Source organism: Hyla sarda, chromosome 10 (assembly GCF_029499605.1).
Source record: "Hyla sarda isolate aHylSar1 chromosome 10, aHylSar1.hap1, whole genome shotgun sequence".
NCBI classification, from domain to species: domain Eukaryota; kingdom Metazoa; phylum Chordata; class Amphibia; order Anura; family Hylidae; genus Hyla; species Hyla sarda.
The window spans coordinates 126687156-126702305 of NC_079198.1; the positions used below are offsets into that span (position 1 = coordinate 126687156).

Sequence of the window (15150 nt, forward strand, 5' to 3'; positions counted from 1 at the left end):
ATGAAAATAGAGAAAACTCTGAATGAGAAGATGTGTCCAAACTTTTGGTCTGTACTGTATATTCTTACCTATTATGTAGTCCCATATCCCTGATATTTATGCAAATATTTATATACATTTTACCTGTCACCCTGTCCACACATCTCCGCTTCCTGATGTTAGTTCTTGCAATCATAGATCTGCACGTATTATCAGCTGTAGAGGCAGCATCAGAAGGAGCAATGTAGGGTGGTCCCTATACGGTATATACTGTATATGTTGTGGGGTCCGGCTTTGGTCCTCTCCTCTCTGCATGCTCTACAGCATTAGGAAACACAGGCGAGGATAAATTATCCTCCGGTTTGAAGATGAGGGATGTGGGGGTCTTAACCACCATCTCTCGGGGGTCTCCTATCTATGCCCATGTTTCTACAAATATTAATAATAATAGACAGCATTGGATTCATAAGCTGTTATATTGACTTAGTGTCCTGATGACTGGATACATTGTATTCTCCTTAGAGAGTTGAAGTAACACAGGACCTCATCTTGTGTATCTGAGAGGTGGATGATGGGTATTGTCATATATGTTCAGTCAATATAAAGGGTCATAAATTGCCGGCGGTCCTAACCAAATGTTCTGTCTCTGGAGTCTCATGATAGTGACTAATATTGACTTCTGCGGCTTTATAATCCCAAGGATCCGATCCTCCATTATCTGACATACAGGATGAACGGGAGCGTCTACAAGATCTACCACCAGCTGAAGTCCAGAGACTTTTATAACACTTACCTATCTGCAGATGTCAACCCTACACTTCTCGATGAGGTTGTTCTCTACCCCATGAGGCAGCTGTACAAGGAATTTTCCCAAGGTTGGTTTCCCTAATGTTCTCTCCTCGGCTCAGGGTACAGACAGGTCCTCAGAGAAGAGCAGATTGTAAAGGGGCCTGTTGCATCTCCTGGGGGTCTCCAGGTGTATGAGGACATTTGCAGTGGGCAAAGTGCACCTCTTATGGCAGTCCAGGGACAAGGATTTCTGTTTAAAGGGGTACTCTGGTGAAAAACTATGTTTTTAAATCAACTAGTGCCAGAAAGTTAAACAGATTTGTAAATTACTTATCCTTCCAGTACTTATCAGCTGCTATATGCTCCAGAGGAAGTTATGTAGTTCTTCTGCTCCATTTGCCCCTATTACTGTTGTTGCTACGCTACACTGCTCCTTACACCTTCACTTTCTTAAACAGTTCCTTATCCCCCTCCACAAATTATGCCTTATGTCCCCCATCTCTTACAGATTGCTCCTTGTGCCCCCTTTATCAGACAGCTCCTTATATTCCCCTTTCTCGAAGACAGCTCCTTATATTCCCCTTTCTCACAGACAGCTCCTTATATTCCCCTTTCTCACAGACAGCTCCTTATATTCCCCTTTCTCACAGACAGCTCCTTATATTCCCCTTTCTCACAGACAGCTCCTTATATTCCTCTTTCTCACAGACAGCTCCTTATATTCCTCTTTCTCACAGACAGCTCCTTATATTCCCCTTTCTCACAGACAGCTCCTTATATTCCTCTTTCTCACAGACAGCTCCTTATATTCCCCTTTCTCACAGACAGCTCCTTATATCCCTTTCTCACAGACAGCTCCTTATATTCCCCTCTCTCAGAGACAGCTCCTTATATTCCCTCTTCTCACAGACAGCTCCTTATATTCCTCTTTCTCACAGACAGCTCCTTATATTCCCCTCTCTCAGAGACAGCTCCTCATATTCCCTTTTCTCACAGACAGCTCTTTATATTCCCCTTTCTCACAGACAGCTCCTTACATTCCCCTTTCTCACAGACTGCTCCTTATATTCCTCTTTCTCACAGACAGCTCCTTATATTCCCCTCTCTCAGAGACAGCTCCTTATATTCCCCTCTCTCACAGATAGCTCCTTATATTCCCCTCTCTCACAGACAGCTCCTTATATTCCTCTTTCTCAGAGACAGCTCCTTATATTCCCCTCTCTCACAGACAGCTCCTTATATTCCCTTTTCTCACAGACAGCTCCTTATATTCCTCTTTCTCACAGACAGCTCCTTATATTCCCTTTTCTCACAGACAGCTCCTTATATTCCCCTCTCTCACAGACAGCTCCTTATATTCCTCTTTCTCACAGACAGCTCCTAATATTCCTCTTTCTCACAGACAGCTCCTTATATTCCCCTCTCTCACAGACAGCTCCTTATATTCCTCTTTCTCAGAGACAGCTCCTTATATTCCCCTCTCTCACAGACAGCTCCTTATATTCCCTTTTCTCACAGACAGCTCCTTATATTCCTCTTTCTCACAGACAGCTCCTTATATTCCCCTCTCTCACAGACAGCTCCTTATATTCCCTTTTCTCACAGACAGCTCCTTATATTCCTCTTTCTCACAGACAGCTCCTTATATTCCTCTTTCTCACAGACAGCTCCTTATATTCCCTTTTCTCACAGACAGCTCCTTATATTCCCCTCTCTCACAGACAGCTCCTTATATTCCTCTTTCTCACAGACAGCTCCTAATATTCCTCTTTCTCACAGACAGCTCCTTATATTCCCCTCTCTCACAGACAGCTCCTTATATTCCTCTTTCTCACAGACAGCTCCTTATATTCCCTTTTCTCACAGACAGCTCCTTATATTCCTCTTTCTCACAGACAGCTCCTTATATTCCTCTTTCTCACAGACAGCTCCTTATATTCCCCTTTCTCACAGACAGCTCCTTATATCCCTTTCTCACAGACAGCTCCTTATATTCCCCTCTCTCAGAGACAGCTCCTTATATTCCCTCTTCTCACAGACAGCTCCTTATATTCCCCTTTCTCACAGACAGCTCCTTACATTCCCCTTTCTCACAGACTGCTCCTTATATTCCTCTTTCTCACAGACAGCTCCTTATATTCCCCTCTCTCAGAGACAGCTCCTTATATTCCCCTCTCTCACAGACAGCTCCTTATATTCCCCTCTCTCACAGACAGCTCCTTATATTCCTCTTTCTCAGAGACAGCTCCTTATATTCCCCTCTCTCACAGACAGCTCCTTATATTCCCTTTTCTCACAGACAGCTCCTTATATTCCTCTTTCTCACAGACAGCTCCTTATATTCCTCTTTCTCACAGACAGCTCCTTATATTCCCTTTTCTCACAGACAGCTCCTTATATTCCCCTCTCTCACAGACAGCTCCTTATATTCCTCTTTCTCACAGACAGCTCCTAATATTCCTCTTTCTCACAGACAGCTCCTTATATTCCCCTCTCTCACAGACAGCTCCTTATATTCCTCTTTCTCAGAGACAGCTCCTTATATTCCCCTCTCTCACAGACAGCTCCTTATATTCCCTTTTCTCACAGACAGCTCCTTATATTCCTCTTTCTCACAGACAGCTCCTTATATTCCTCTTTCTCACAGACAGCTCCTTATATTCCCTTTTCTCACAGACAGCTCCTTATATTCCTCTTTCTCACAGACAGCTCCTTATATTCCTCTTTCTCACAGACAGCTCCTTATATTCCCTTTTCTCACAGACAGCTCCTTATATTCCCCTCTCTCACAGACAGCTCCTTATATTCCCTTTTCTCACAGACAGCTCCTTATATTCCTCTTTCTCAGAGATAGCTCCTTATATTCCCCTCTCTCACAGACAGCTCCTTATATTCCCCTTTCTCACAGACAGCTCCTTATATTCCTCTTTCTCAGAGATAGCTCCTTATATTCCCCTCTCTCACAGACAGCTCCTTATATTCCTCTTTCTCACAGACAGCTCCTTATATTCCTCTTTCTCACAGACAGCTCCTTATATTCCTCTTTCTCACAGACAGCTCCTTATATTCCTCTTTCTCACAGACAGCTCCTTATATTCCTCTTTCTCACAGACAGCTCCTTATATTCCCCTTTCTCACAGACAGCTCCTTATATTCCCTTTTCTCACAGACAGCTCCTTATATTCCCCTTTCTCACAGACAGCTCCTTATATTCCCTTTTCTCACAGACAGCTCCTTATATTCCCCTTTCTCATAGACAGCTCCTTATGCATTTTTTATAGACTGCCTCCATCATCCCTCTACCTTCCATGGTCTGTAACAGGAAATTAAACACTCACTGCACTGATCATAGGGATGAATGTTAGAAGGGAGTGAAGAGGACTGTGCAGCTACTGTATAACATCATTATTCAGGAATTGGGGAGAGTTTTTAAGCACACTTACAAGGGGAACTATATTGGGAAAAAATGTGCCAGCAAGTTATACAGATTTGTAAATTACTTCTATATAAAAATCTGAATCCTTTCAGTACTTTTCAGCTGCTGTATCCTCCACAGGAAGTTGTGTGCTTAAAAACTCTCCCCAATTCCTAAATGATGAAGTTATACAGTAGCTGCACAGTCCTCTCTACTTTTCTACAATTTAACCCGGGCCCCGCCCCGTACAAGCTGCTGGTTTGCTGTGAATTTTTTGAAGAGATCAATGTCCTGGAATTCAATGAAGAAAATTCCAAGGAACTGAGGAAATGGCTGAAGAAAGATCCGGGGGCCCTGGACTGGACGCACGCCTCACAGTACGCCTGTACACTGGAAGGAAAAAGGTAAAGTGATGGCGCTGTGACCAGAGACTAATCTCATCATCCATGTAAATGAGTCTAAGAAGCTGCATGTGGTCAGCTATAGATATATCATTTAGTCAGAGTCACCCAAGCTTATATTAATGCATGTGTCATGTCCCACTACAGGTACATGGTCCTGTAATAACTGTAGGCCCTGTCAGGTTGAGTCCCTCAGTAACCTGGGGTCTCCCCTGCAGGGACTCCCCTTGTTCTCTTGGTAATTTATTAAATGTGGTGCATGTGACTTTAAGATCATAGATAGGATCCTTATGTATAGATAGTATATAGGACCTTTGGCGGACTCAAGGACCTGTGAGTAAGCTTGTCACATGTTATGTTATACAGTGATATGATTTGTTGCAACTTGTACTCCCAGAGAGCACCAGCTTTAACCTATGACCCACAGTATGACCAATGGGCAATAGTCCAGCCCCCTCACTATATAAAGGGGCGGCCATCTTTAATTAGCTCTCTTAGCTACCAGCTCTCTAAGCTTTACCACCTGCTGCTGAAAACAAGTCTTTGTTGAAGCAGCTACCAGAAATCTTAGAGACAAGTGTTCAGCATCTGGAGACCACCAGGCTACAACTCTCCAGTAAGTCTACAAGTCTATGTCGGCTGCCACTGAAGTTAGTCAAGTCCTGCACATAGTACAAGTCCAGTCTAATTACAAGTCAAGTTAATTACAAGTATTGGTCCAGCAAGCTGTGAGGTCCTCTGGGTCCTGGCCACCTCTCGGGGTATTCTGGCCTTAGCTGTGAAGATAATTACATCTGTCTTCGTTTGACCATAACTGGTTTGACCATAACTGGTTGTGGACTCCGTTTGACCATAACCGGTTGTGGACTCTTTATTCACTACTAGCCCGTGGGATAGCGGAGAATCCGGGCATTTGGTGTTCCGGTACCTGAAAACCCACACTGGTGTCACGAACACATAGGGGTTTATACCATCCGGCCCCCGGGGTTAATAACACCTGATCCCACCACTCACCGCGACACCCGTGGCCCTGCCACTCACCAAAGTGGCACACCACACATGGCCCCTGCTGTGCCCTCCCCCACATATAATCTTCGCTCCTTGCTCCGCCCACATTACATTGAACACAGTGCATGTACTTTATTAGGCTGCATTTGGGACCCTATTTTAGAGTGTACGTCAGTAAAGTTCCCTATATATGTGCTAAATGTACCCTATAGACTTCTATTGCCAGATGAGAGCTAAAAGATTGTGTCTATTTGGCCTCTGTCTGGCCAGGAAATAAAAAATGAAAGATGAAATTGTGTAGTAGACTTCCATGGCTGGTAGATACAAATGCATGGTATAGCAAGAATCCTCTCCTCCTCCTGAGCTCCCTGCAGACCTGTGACAAGGCTTACAACCAGCTGACATACATTTCGCAATAAAATGTTTGTCGGGTGGCTGCCATTAGCACCACTGCTCTGTAGTGATCTCCGGGGGAGGAGGAGAGGAAGGCTGACTATAGAGCCCATCTTCCACATGTCTACGGGAAACCCAGATGATGTCACCAACCATATATTACATCATTGATCTATATCAGTGGTGTCCAAACTGTGGCCCTCCAGCTCTTGCAAAACTACGGCTGTCCAGGCATGCTGGGACTTGTAATTTTGCAACAGCTGGAGGGCCACAGTTTGGACACCACTGATCTATATAGACTCCTCCTGGTAAATTGCTGTGTGAACTCTGCCTGACCAGGAAGCTTCCGGCATCTTTAGAAATACTCTTCTTGACTTTCCTTACAGTGTCAACAGGATATTAAATTTAAAGTGTTACTGTTGTTTAAAACAACTTTTGACATGTTGCCAAAACATGTAAAAAATTGAGATTGCAACCGAGGCTCGCTGTGCTCGCCACTTACAAGTGCACGCCTCTCTCCTCGGCTGTCACTCAAACCCGACCTTTTCACTGAAAAAGCCTGTGGAGCAAAAGGGTCAGATTTGCCATCCGGGGAGTGGAACACACTTCTGTGAACTTCACCAACTAATAGCTCAAGATTGTAGCGGGTCTCTGGACTGAGACCTGGTATAATCTCAGCTTTTACAGGAAAAGAAAAAAGAACTCCAACTCGGCGCTGTTCCAATGAGCCAACGTTTCCGTTCTTAATCAAGTAAAACCATATTTATTTGATAAAATAGTTTTACAGGCATATCAGAGGCAAGACGCGTTTCGGGTCACTACGTACCCTTTCTCAATTGCGGATCCGCAATTGAGAAAGGGTACGTAGTGACCCAAAACGCGTCTTGCCTCTGATGTGCCTGTAAAACTATTTTATCAAATAAATATGGTTTTACTTGATTAAGAACGGAAACGTTGCCTCATTGGAACAGCGCCGAGTTGGAGTTCTTTTCTCTTTTCCTGTATTTGCCCAATTCTGGACCCGATCACTCGGTGTCCAGCAACCACTCCTCTGGCTGGCAGTTCCCTGGTACCCCGCTATATGGGGCGATATGTTTAAAAGCCAAGAGGTGCAACAGGTGAGAGTCCATCTTTAGGCTATCACCTCCCTCTATACTCGCAGAGTTACACGAGGCGCTGTCCTCTCTTTCCTTTTATTTTCTCTTATAATCTCAGCTTTTGACATGTCTGGGAAACATGTTAAAGATTGTTCTAAAGGACAGTAAAGCTCTAAATGTATCATCCTGAAATTGAAAATGTCATTAATCTTTGTTTTCTTTTGTATTTTTAGTAATGGGTGGATAGAGAAGGAGGAACAATTAAGAGAGAGAATGAAGCGGATGATAGATTGTGACCTCACAGCGGACCCCCTTGTGACCCCTGGCACTCTTCCTCCGGTGGACTGCATACTGAGCATCTGGGGTCTTGAATTGATCATCAATGACCAGGACAACTTCCGGAAGAACCTGGGGAAGATGGCGGCTCTGCTGAAGGTCGGGGGGCATATAGCTTTCTTTGGTGTCATAAATGGAAAGTCGTACATAGTTGGGGAACAATTGGTTCCCTGTTTTGGTTACAATGAGAGTTTTTTGAAGATGGCCCTTAGGGACACAGGATTTGTCATCGAGAGTCTGGAGAGGAGACCAGGGGCGGACATCAGCGACTACATCATCTATGACAGCCTTGTGTATGTCAGGGCTCGTAAAATATGAGACATAAAATCTTAAAAAGTATCTGTCACCAAATAAACTGTTCTAAACTAACTCAGGCTATGTTCCCTAACTACTCCTAACACCCTCCCACCCTTAAAAAAAAATCAGAGCTTTATAAAGCTGTGTATCTTACCATTCTTTTTGCTCACATAGTGCAATTTCCCAGCAGGAGAAAGTGGGTGTTTTCTAGTAGCCATGACATCACTGAAGCCTGCTGGGGAACCACTTCTGCCCTCACATGGTTGCAGAGCTGTGATGGATAGAAGACCTCAGGCTCTGTGCATGTTTCAGTCTTTGTTGCTATCAATGAGGCTCTCCTGCACCCATTAGTCTGTGCAGCTTTCTGTGAGAATCTTTGGAGCTTTCAATCAAGCTCAGTGCAGAGAAACACTTCCTGAGTTTGGACTCCTGCCAGGCCGGGAGGAGACCAAACTCACTGTATTAATTGTGGCAGGGAACAGAATAGAGCCACCTAGTGGACGTTTTTTATATTACATTTTAAACATATTTATGCTGATAATTTAAAAGCAAGTGAATGGGAAAGTGTCTGCTAATTACACATTTGTTTTGCACATTTTATTTGGTGACCGGTACTCTTTAACTGATTTAACACAGTTTGATGCTGATCAGTGTGGGAAGACAATGTATGTATTTGTATTATTCTCTGATCTTTTACTCTTCAGTGTTTTACCCCAGTGAGGTCTATGATATGACAGATATATTACTGCAGACGAGTTGTTGCCTTCTGGTAGATCTATGGAAACTAAATATGGATATGTTGACTATGTAAGCTGGGACGTGACCCAGGAATAAACCTGTGGATCAGCTGATCTTGAATATTGCATTTATCTTGAATGTCGCACTTTTTATACTTTCCAGGCTGCAAATCTATTTGGGAGCTCATTGTAGTATGAACAGGGGAGAAGAAGGGGGGGGGGATAGTGAATGATCCAAAACTAGAGGAAAAGAGAAAATACATTGTGTCATTCATGCATTTGTCTCCTGAAACAACTGTGACAACCTGTCTCCCGGCCACAATCATTATGTTAGAATATATAAATATAGAGAAAAAATACCCGGTTCCACAGCGCAGTCCACAAATTCAATCAGAAGGTAGTGATGAATATATATGATATTTATTAAGCCAGGGTGCAACGCGTTTCGGGGCTTAGGATCCCCTTCGTCAGGCAGGTAGGCATCATGACATATCAGACAAACTGGTGCCCTTGAATAAATAAATAAAACCATTTTTTGGTGCCAAGTGAAGCTCCACCCATTGGGCGTGGCCACTGTGGGCGGAAGTAGCATAATAAAATAACATAAATGTAGTGAAATAATTAAAATAACAGAAAAAGTAAAATACATATGCATTAAAACATTCCTCATAAACAGCTTAGAAATACCTGAAGTGCATCTGAAAAAAACTAACAGCCCAAGGAGAACGTGGATCTCCGAACTTGCGGCGCATGCGCCAACTCCCGATGATACTAATGATGATGGCCGGGGGAGGAGACAGCGCATGCGCCCGCCCGTACCGTGTGACAAAACACGGCACCGGAGCGCACGCGCACCGGATACGGACAGAGCCCGATATGTGAGCACAATGCGCGTGCACCTCAGGAACCCGTTGTAAATAAACACATGTGTCGGCGCGGCGCGCACGCGCAGCTTCCCCATTCGGCACAATACAACATAAGCATGGGGGAGGCGCGCATGCGCTAGCCACGCATGGTATTGAGCTTAAATAGTAAGTATAAGTATAAACAATAACCGGGCAACTTGAGCTGACTAGGCTAATGGAACAAATCTTTAAAAAGTGTGGGTATATGTAAAAAGAATGAAGATAAGGTAAAATGAAATGCAATAGTAATAATGAACATGAAAAAATGGAATACAAAGATGGGATACAATACCTATAGTCAAATTAGGAAATAAAAATACCATAAATCACAATGTAGCCTGATCAAAATATCTAAAAAATATATGAATATATATATGAAGGTAAATATAAGGAAAAATGTAAATGCATTGATAGGATGCAATACCTATAGCCAAATTGGACGATCAAAAATGCCATAAAACACACTAAATATTATGGATAATAGACATAATTAGAAGACATAATTAGAAGGTATATAAATAAATAAATAGGTAGAAAAATAGAGACAGATATCTTACACTAGTAAAAACAATAGGCGGCTGATACAAATACTCCTTCAACAGCCACCATAGGTGACGCATTCAAGTAGCGCAAAAAGCTAAATTAAGTGTACTAGAATAAATAAATAGTAACTTAAGACTCTGATAATATACCCCTAAGACTAAATATAAATCAACAAACATGGACCCCAAAGTGTGTGTTACAAGTGTATCTCAAACTGCACCCTAAGGAAATGGCAGTGAGTTCAGGTAGTTGAGCGTGCTAAAGATGTTTCAAATTTACCGGTAGTGTTGAGCGGCATAGGCCATATTCGAATTCGCGAATATTCGCGAATATATGGACGAATATTCGTCACATATTCGCGAATATTCGCGTTTTATTTTCGCATATGCGAAAATTCACATATACGAAAATAACATATACGAAAATTAACAAGTACAAAATTAGACTAAGCAAAAATTCGCATATGCGAAAATTAGCATATTAGCCTTCTTACACCACACAAGCTGGAAGCAGAGGGATGATCACTGTGATGTGTACTGTGAAAAAAAATAAAAAAATACGAATATTCGTAATTACGAATATATAGCGCTATATTTGCGAATATTCGCGAATTCGCAAATATGCGATATTCGCGAATAAAATTCGTATTGCGAATATTCGCGAGCAACACTATTTGCCGGATGATATCAATGGCTTCGTTCAGCCCTAATGGATACAAACTGTTAAGCTTGTAAATCCAATAGGATTTCCTTTTCTGTAATCTGTCAAATCTATCGTATGTGTTGGCAGGAATATGTTCGATAACTCTTAGAGAAAAAAACAGAAAAATCTTTGTTGTGACACATAGTCGCATGTTTGGAAACACTATGATTCCGGAATCCCCGCTGAACGTTAAAGCGGTGTTTGTTCATCCGGCAGCGTAGCTGCTGCATAGTTCTACCTACGTATTGTAAGTGGCCGGGACATTCAAGTAGGTATATGACATAAGGCGTAGAGCAGTCCACTCTGCTTTTCAGGGTAAAAGATTCCTTAGTCACATTGCTGATAAAATTAGTAGCGCCTTCAATGATATTGCTACAACATTTGCACGCTTTACTTCTGCACTTGTATACCCCCGGGTTTTTCTTAGTCAAAACAGGAAGGGGATCACTGCTTTTTAAACGGCTGGGTGCCAAAATATTCTTTAAGGTACCTGCACGCCTGAATGTAATAGCTGGTCTATCTGGAATATATTCACTCAATATGGGATCTTGCTTTAAAATATTCCAATGTCTTGCCAGTATTTGACTTACATTAACATGTGATGCAGAATACGTGGTGATAAAGTTGTGTTTAAATTTCTCCAGATCTTGTGGAGACCTTTTGGCTTCAGGGTGATTGGTGGTAGCGGTCAGTTCACATTTAGGTGGAACAATGAGAGCGCGCTTGTATGCTGCTTTGATGATATGACTGGGATAGCCTTTAATTTTCAATCTTTCTGAGACTATCTTGCTCTGAAGAATATAATCACTAGTTCTTGTGCAATTGCGCCGCAAACGGTAAAACTGACCGTAGGGCAAATTTAATTTCCATTTTTTTTAAATGGCAGCTATTAAAAGACCAGTAGACTATTACCATCCACTTTTAAAAAAAATGTCTTTGTAATAACCTCATCACCATCGTTGGACAACACAAGGTCAAGATATTCCATAGTAGAGGAATTACATTTCCCACTCAGAGAAATATTATATGTGTTGTCATTGAGATACTCTGTTAATTTTTGAAATTCTTCTTCTGTATCATCCCATACGAATAGAAGATCGTCTATATAGCGTTTGAACAGCTTGATCTTGCTACGCCACTTGTTGTTGGCACCATAGATATATTTATCTCTATATTCGCCCATATACAGGTTCGCGAAAGCAGGGGCAAAATGGGTCACCATAGCGGTCCCTTGGGTCTGCAGGAACACTTGGTCTTCAAAAACTAAATAATTGTGTTCTAATATATACTTGATACAATCTCAGACAAACTTTTTTTTAGGGCTCAGGCATAGTGTAGTCTTTTATGAGGACTCTACCTGTAGATCTTTGCTGTGGGGAATATTGGAATAAAGAGACGTGACGTCTAATGTAGCCCAACTATATCCCTGTTTCCACTTGAAACCATCCAAAATGTGGATAAGAGTGGGTGTGTCCTTTAAGTACGATTCGAGGGTCACCACATATTTTTGGAGGAGAATGTCAATATACTGAGACATGTTGCTGGAGATGGAGTTTATCCCTGCGATAATTGGTCGCTCAGGAGGGTTAAGGATACATTTCTGCACCTTTGGGGGGTGATAGAAGGTTGCCGTTTTGGGGTTCTTAATCGTCATATAATCTTTTTCATTTTTATCAATGATCCCATCTCAAAAGGCTTGGTATTCAATAGTTGGATTATAGGTTAAAGTAGTATAGTAGCTCTTATCATCCAGGATCCTACGTGCCTCTGTGATGTAGGTGTCATGGTCCTGTAGGACGATACCCTCTCCTTTGTCCGCACCTCTCACCGTGATGGTAGTGTTAGAGGACAGCGACTTCAAAGCACTCCTTTCAGCTTTTGACAAGTTGGATTTTTTCGAACGAGTTTTACCAAGTTTCCTAAATTCAGCAGCTACCATATCAAAAAAGGTCTCCACCCAATGACCTCTACGATGGAGGGGGTAAAATTTAGACGGAGGTTTTAATTTAGTTGGAATCGGTGGGGGGTTAAGCACTGTATCTCCAGAGTCACTCATCTTGAAGAGAAAAATCTGGTCAATGTTAGTTTCCGAATGAATCTGTTTAAATCAACGTATAAGTCAAATTCGTTAATCCCAGTAGTTGGGCAGAAGGACAACCCCTTATTTAAGAGGCTGTGTTCTGCCTCTTTTAGTACGTGTGAGCAAAGATTAAATATTTTGACACTTCCACTGGTGTTAACTTCCTCTATTCCTGGATTTTGTTTTTCTTCCACCTTGGTAATGTGGTGTCCTTTCTTCTTACGGCTCCCCCCTCTACACCCCCTTTTTGTTTTTTCCTTCAAACTCTTTCCGTTTCTGAGCTTTTGGGCTGTAGTAGTTGGTAATGAATTTGAACATTGGGTCCGTTCTGGTGGCATACGTCGGTGTTGCTGTCAGTGCCACTGGAAGATCTAAAAAAACATTAGTATGGTTTGATTGTCTCTCCAAGCTTGGTGATAATGGATCGGGTGGAGTGTCCAAGAAAGATTCTTGTGTTTCGCAGATGGTAATGATAGAGTTATTACTCAAATCTTCTAATGTCTTGTCCTTCCGTCCACTATCACCACGTAGTTCTTCTGGTAAGGTGTCTTTAAAGAAGGTAGGTGGTAATGCAAGCGAGGAACGTACAGTTGCGAGTTCAAACAATTTATCCAACTCCTCTGTGTCCAAGATGTTAGTATGGACCGGTTGGACAAATGCTGATTGGGAGGCAGGGGCCTCTGCATTATGTGAATCCTCCATAGCAAGCTGGTCGTTTATAACAGGTGGAGTGCTAGGAGTATGGTGATTCTGGGCAACTGCATGACAATCATTATGTTGGCATAGAACGGGCAGATATATGTGTAAGGAGTACAAAAGTACAAGAAAACAAAGTCTTTGAGAAATTTTGTAAACCTTTCACGTACATTTCTTCTTGATGAAAAATAGGTCAAAATACCTCAATGTAACAGAAAAGCTTATCAACTATGCATAATTTATAAAATAATAAGCTTTAACAAATCAAATAACAAAAAATATGTGCAAAAGTCAAAGTTTATTAAACATGATTGGACCCGTAAAAACATGTACACAAAATGTACCCTGCTGTAAATAGAGGAAAAGGAGGATGGAGCTGTAGAGTGAGACAGAGAAAGAGAGAGACTCAAAAAAGCTGCAGAAAGCTCAAATCCATGTCATATCCCCCCAAGTACTGGATTCACAGCCTAAACTGCTCAGTACTGCTTCATAATGTCTTCTCTGCTGCCCATGGAGGGAGGGGAAGAGGAAGCTCAAGAGTCAGACAGAGGCAGATACACAGAAAAACTGCTGAAATATCATTAAAAATGTTATATTCCGCATCTCCCCATCGGGTCCCCGTGCTGTACTCACAGATTACATGGCTATGATGTTTTCCATGCTGCTGCTGATGAGGGTATACTATAGAGATACAGTATATGGGAGCAGTATCCTCTCTTATGTGTGTGTGCACAATGTATGAAAGATATCATAATAGCAAATCAACACTCACTGGGCAAGGGACAATGCAAATTAGAGATGGAGCCTACAGAGGGGGAAAACTAGTGAGAAATGGCATATACAAGTTACATCTTTTGTAGCTGTGTCAACCTGCAGAAGAAGCATCAGCATTTAGACATTGTGGGACAATTAACTATTACTTCACACATACAGAAACCATCATGTACATCACATCAGGATAGAGAATATCGTGAAGAATGACTTCATAACCAGTGAGAACAGAGCATTACACAAGAGAAACATTATGCACATTAATAAACATGAATAGTTGACACAGAATTATCTGCTTCCTTCAGTATTGAATTCGTTTTTAGCTGTTGCTGATATTTCGACACCTCTTCTGCTAGACCCGGCTTCTTCATCAACTCGAGAGGTCTTTCTGCAGTCCAGTTAGGCAGTAGAGTTTACAAGTTGTTTCATGAAATCCTAGTGTTCAGACTTCTCATTCCTGCACTTAGTGTAGGAGGTAAGTCGGCTCTTCCATGTATCTTGTGGTGGTGTACGAGGTTGGGTTAAGTCAATAGTAGTAAGCATGGTACCCAGCACTCACTAATGTTGCAAAAGTGATTTATTAATCCCTATCATAGTACAGGGATGCATTTCGGCATAAGTGCCTTCCTCGGCTGTCTGTCTTAGGCACGTATGCCGAAACGCGTCCCTGTACTATGATATGGATTAACAGATCATCACTTTTGCAACATTGATGAGTGCTGGGTACCATGCTTACTACTCATTACAAAAAACATCAAGGACTACTTCATTCAGCATAACCCCTATCATTTCTCCAGGCTACCACAATGGCATCCCCTGAAAGTAGAAACCAATAACCGCTGGGGAATTTTCCGTTGCAGGGGTCTCCGGCCCAGTCAATCCCTCGAGAAAATTGGGCTTATTCAAGTTGGCTGACCTGAACGTAGATGTGCTCTAAGCGCAACAACCTGCGGTAAGTGCAACTATTTATTTCATTGCCCTGTTTATCCTCTGATGGTGCC

General features: G+C 42.2%; 1 protein-coding gene across 1 annotated transcript; it reads left to right on the forward strand.

Annotated features, from left to right (window-relative positions):
* The first annotated feature begins 4360 nt into the window (after positions 1-4360).
* On the forward strand, positions 4361-8558 carry LOC130293252 (indolethylamine N-methyltransferase-like). Its single transcript, XM_056541753.1, has 2 exons — positions 4361-4587; positions 7316-8558. Exons 1-2 carry the CDS (start codon positions 4361-4363, stop codon positions 7734-7736), a joined length of 648 nt encoding a protein of 215 aa, XP_056397728.1. The 3' UTR covers positions 7737-8558.
* The last annotated feature ends 6592 nt before the right edge of the window (positions 8559-15150 follow it).

Bases quoted from the DNA above. Each gene is read 5' to 3' on its own strand.
- LOC130293252 (XM_056541753.1), top strand. From the start codon at position 4,361: ATGATGAAGTTATACAGTAGCTGCACAGTCCTCTCTACTTTTCTACAA. The intron at 4,588-7,315 runs GTAAAGTGATGG...TTGTATTTTTAG, and splicing joins TGTACACTGGAAGGAAAAAG to TAATGGGTGGATAGAGAAGG.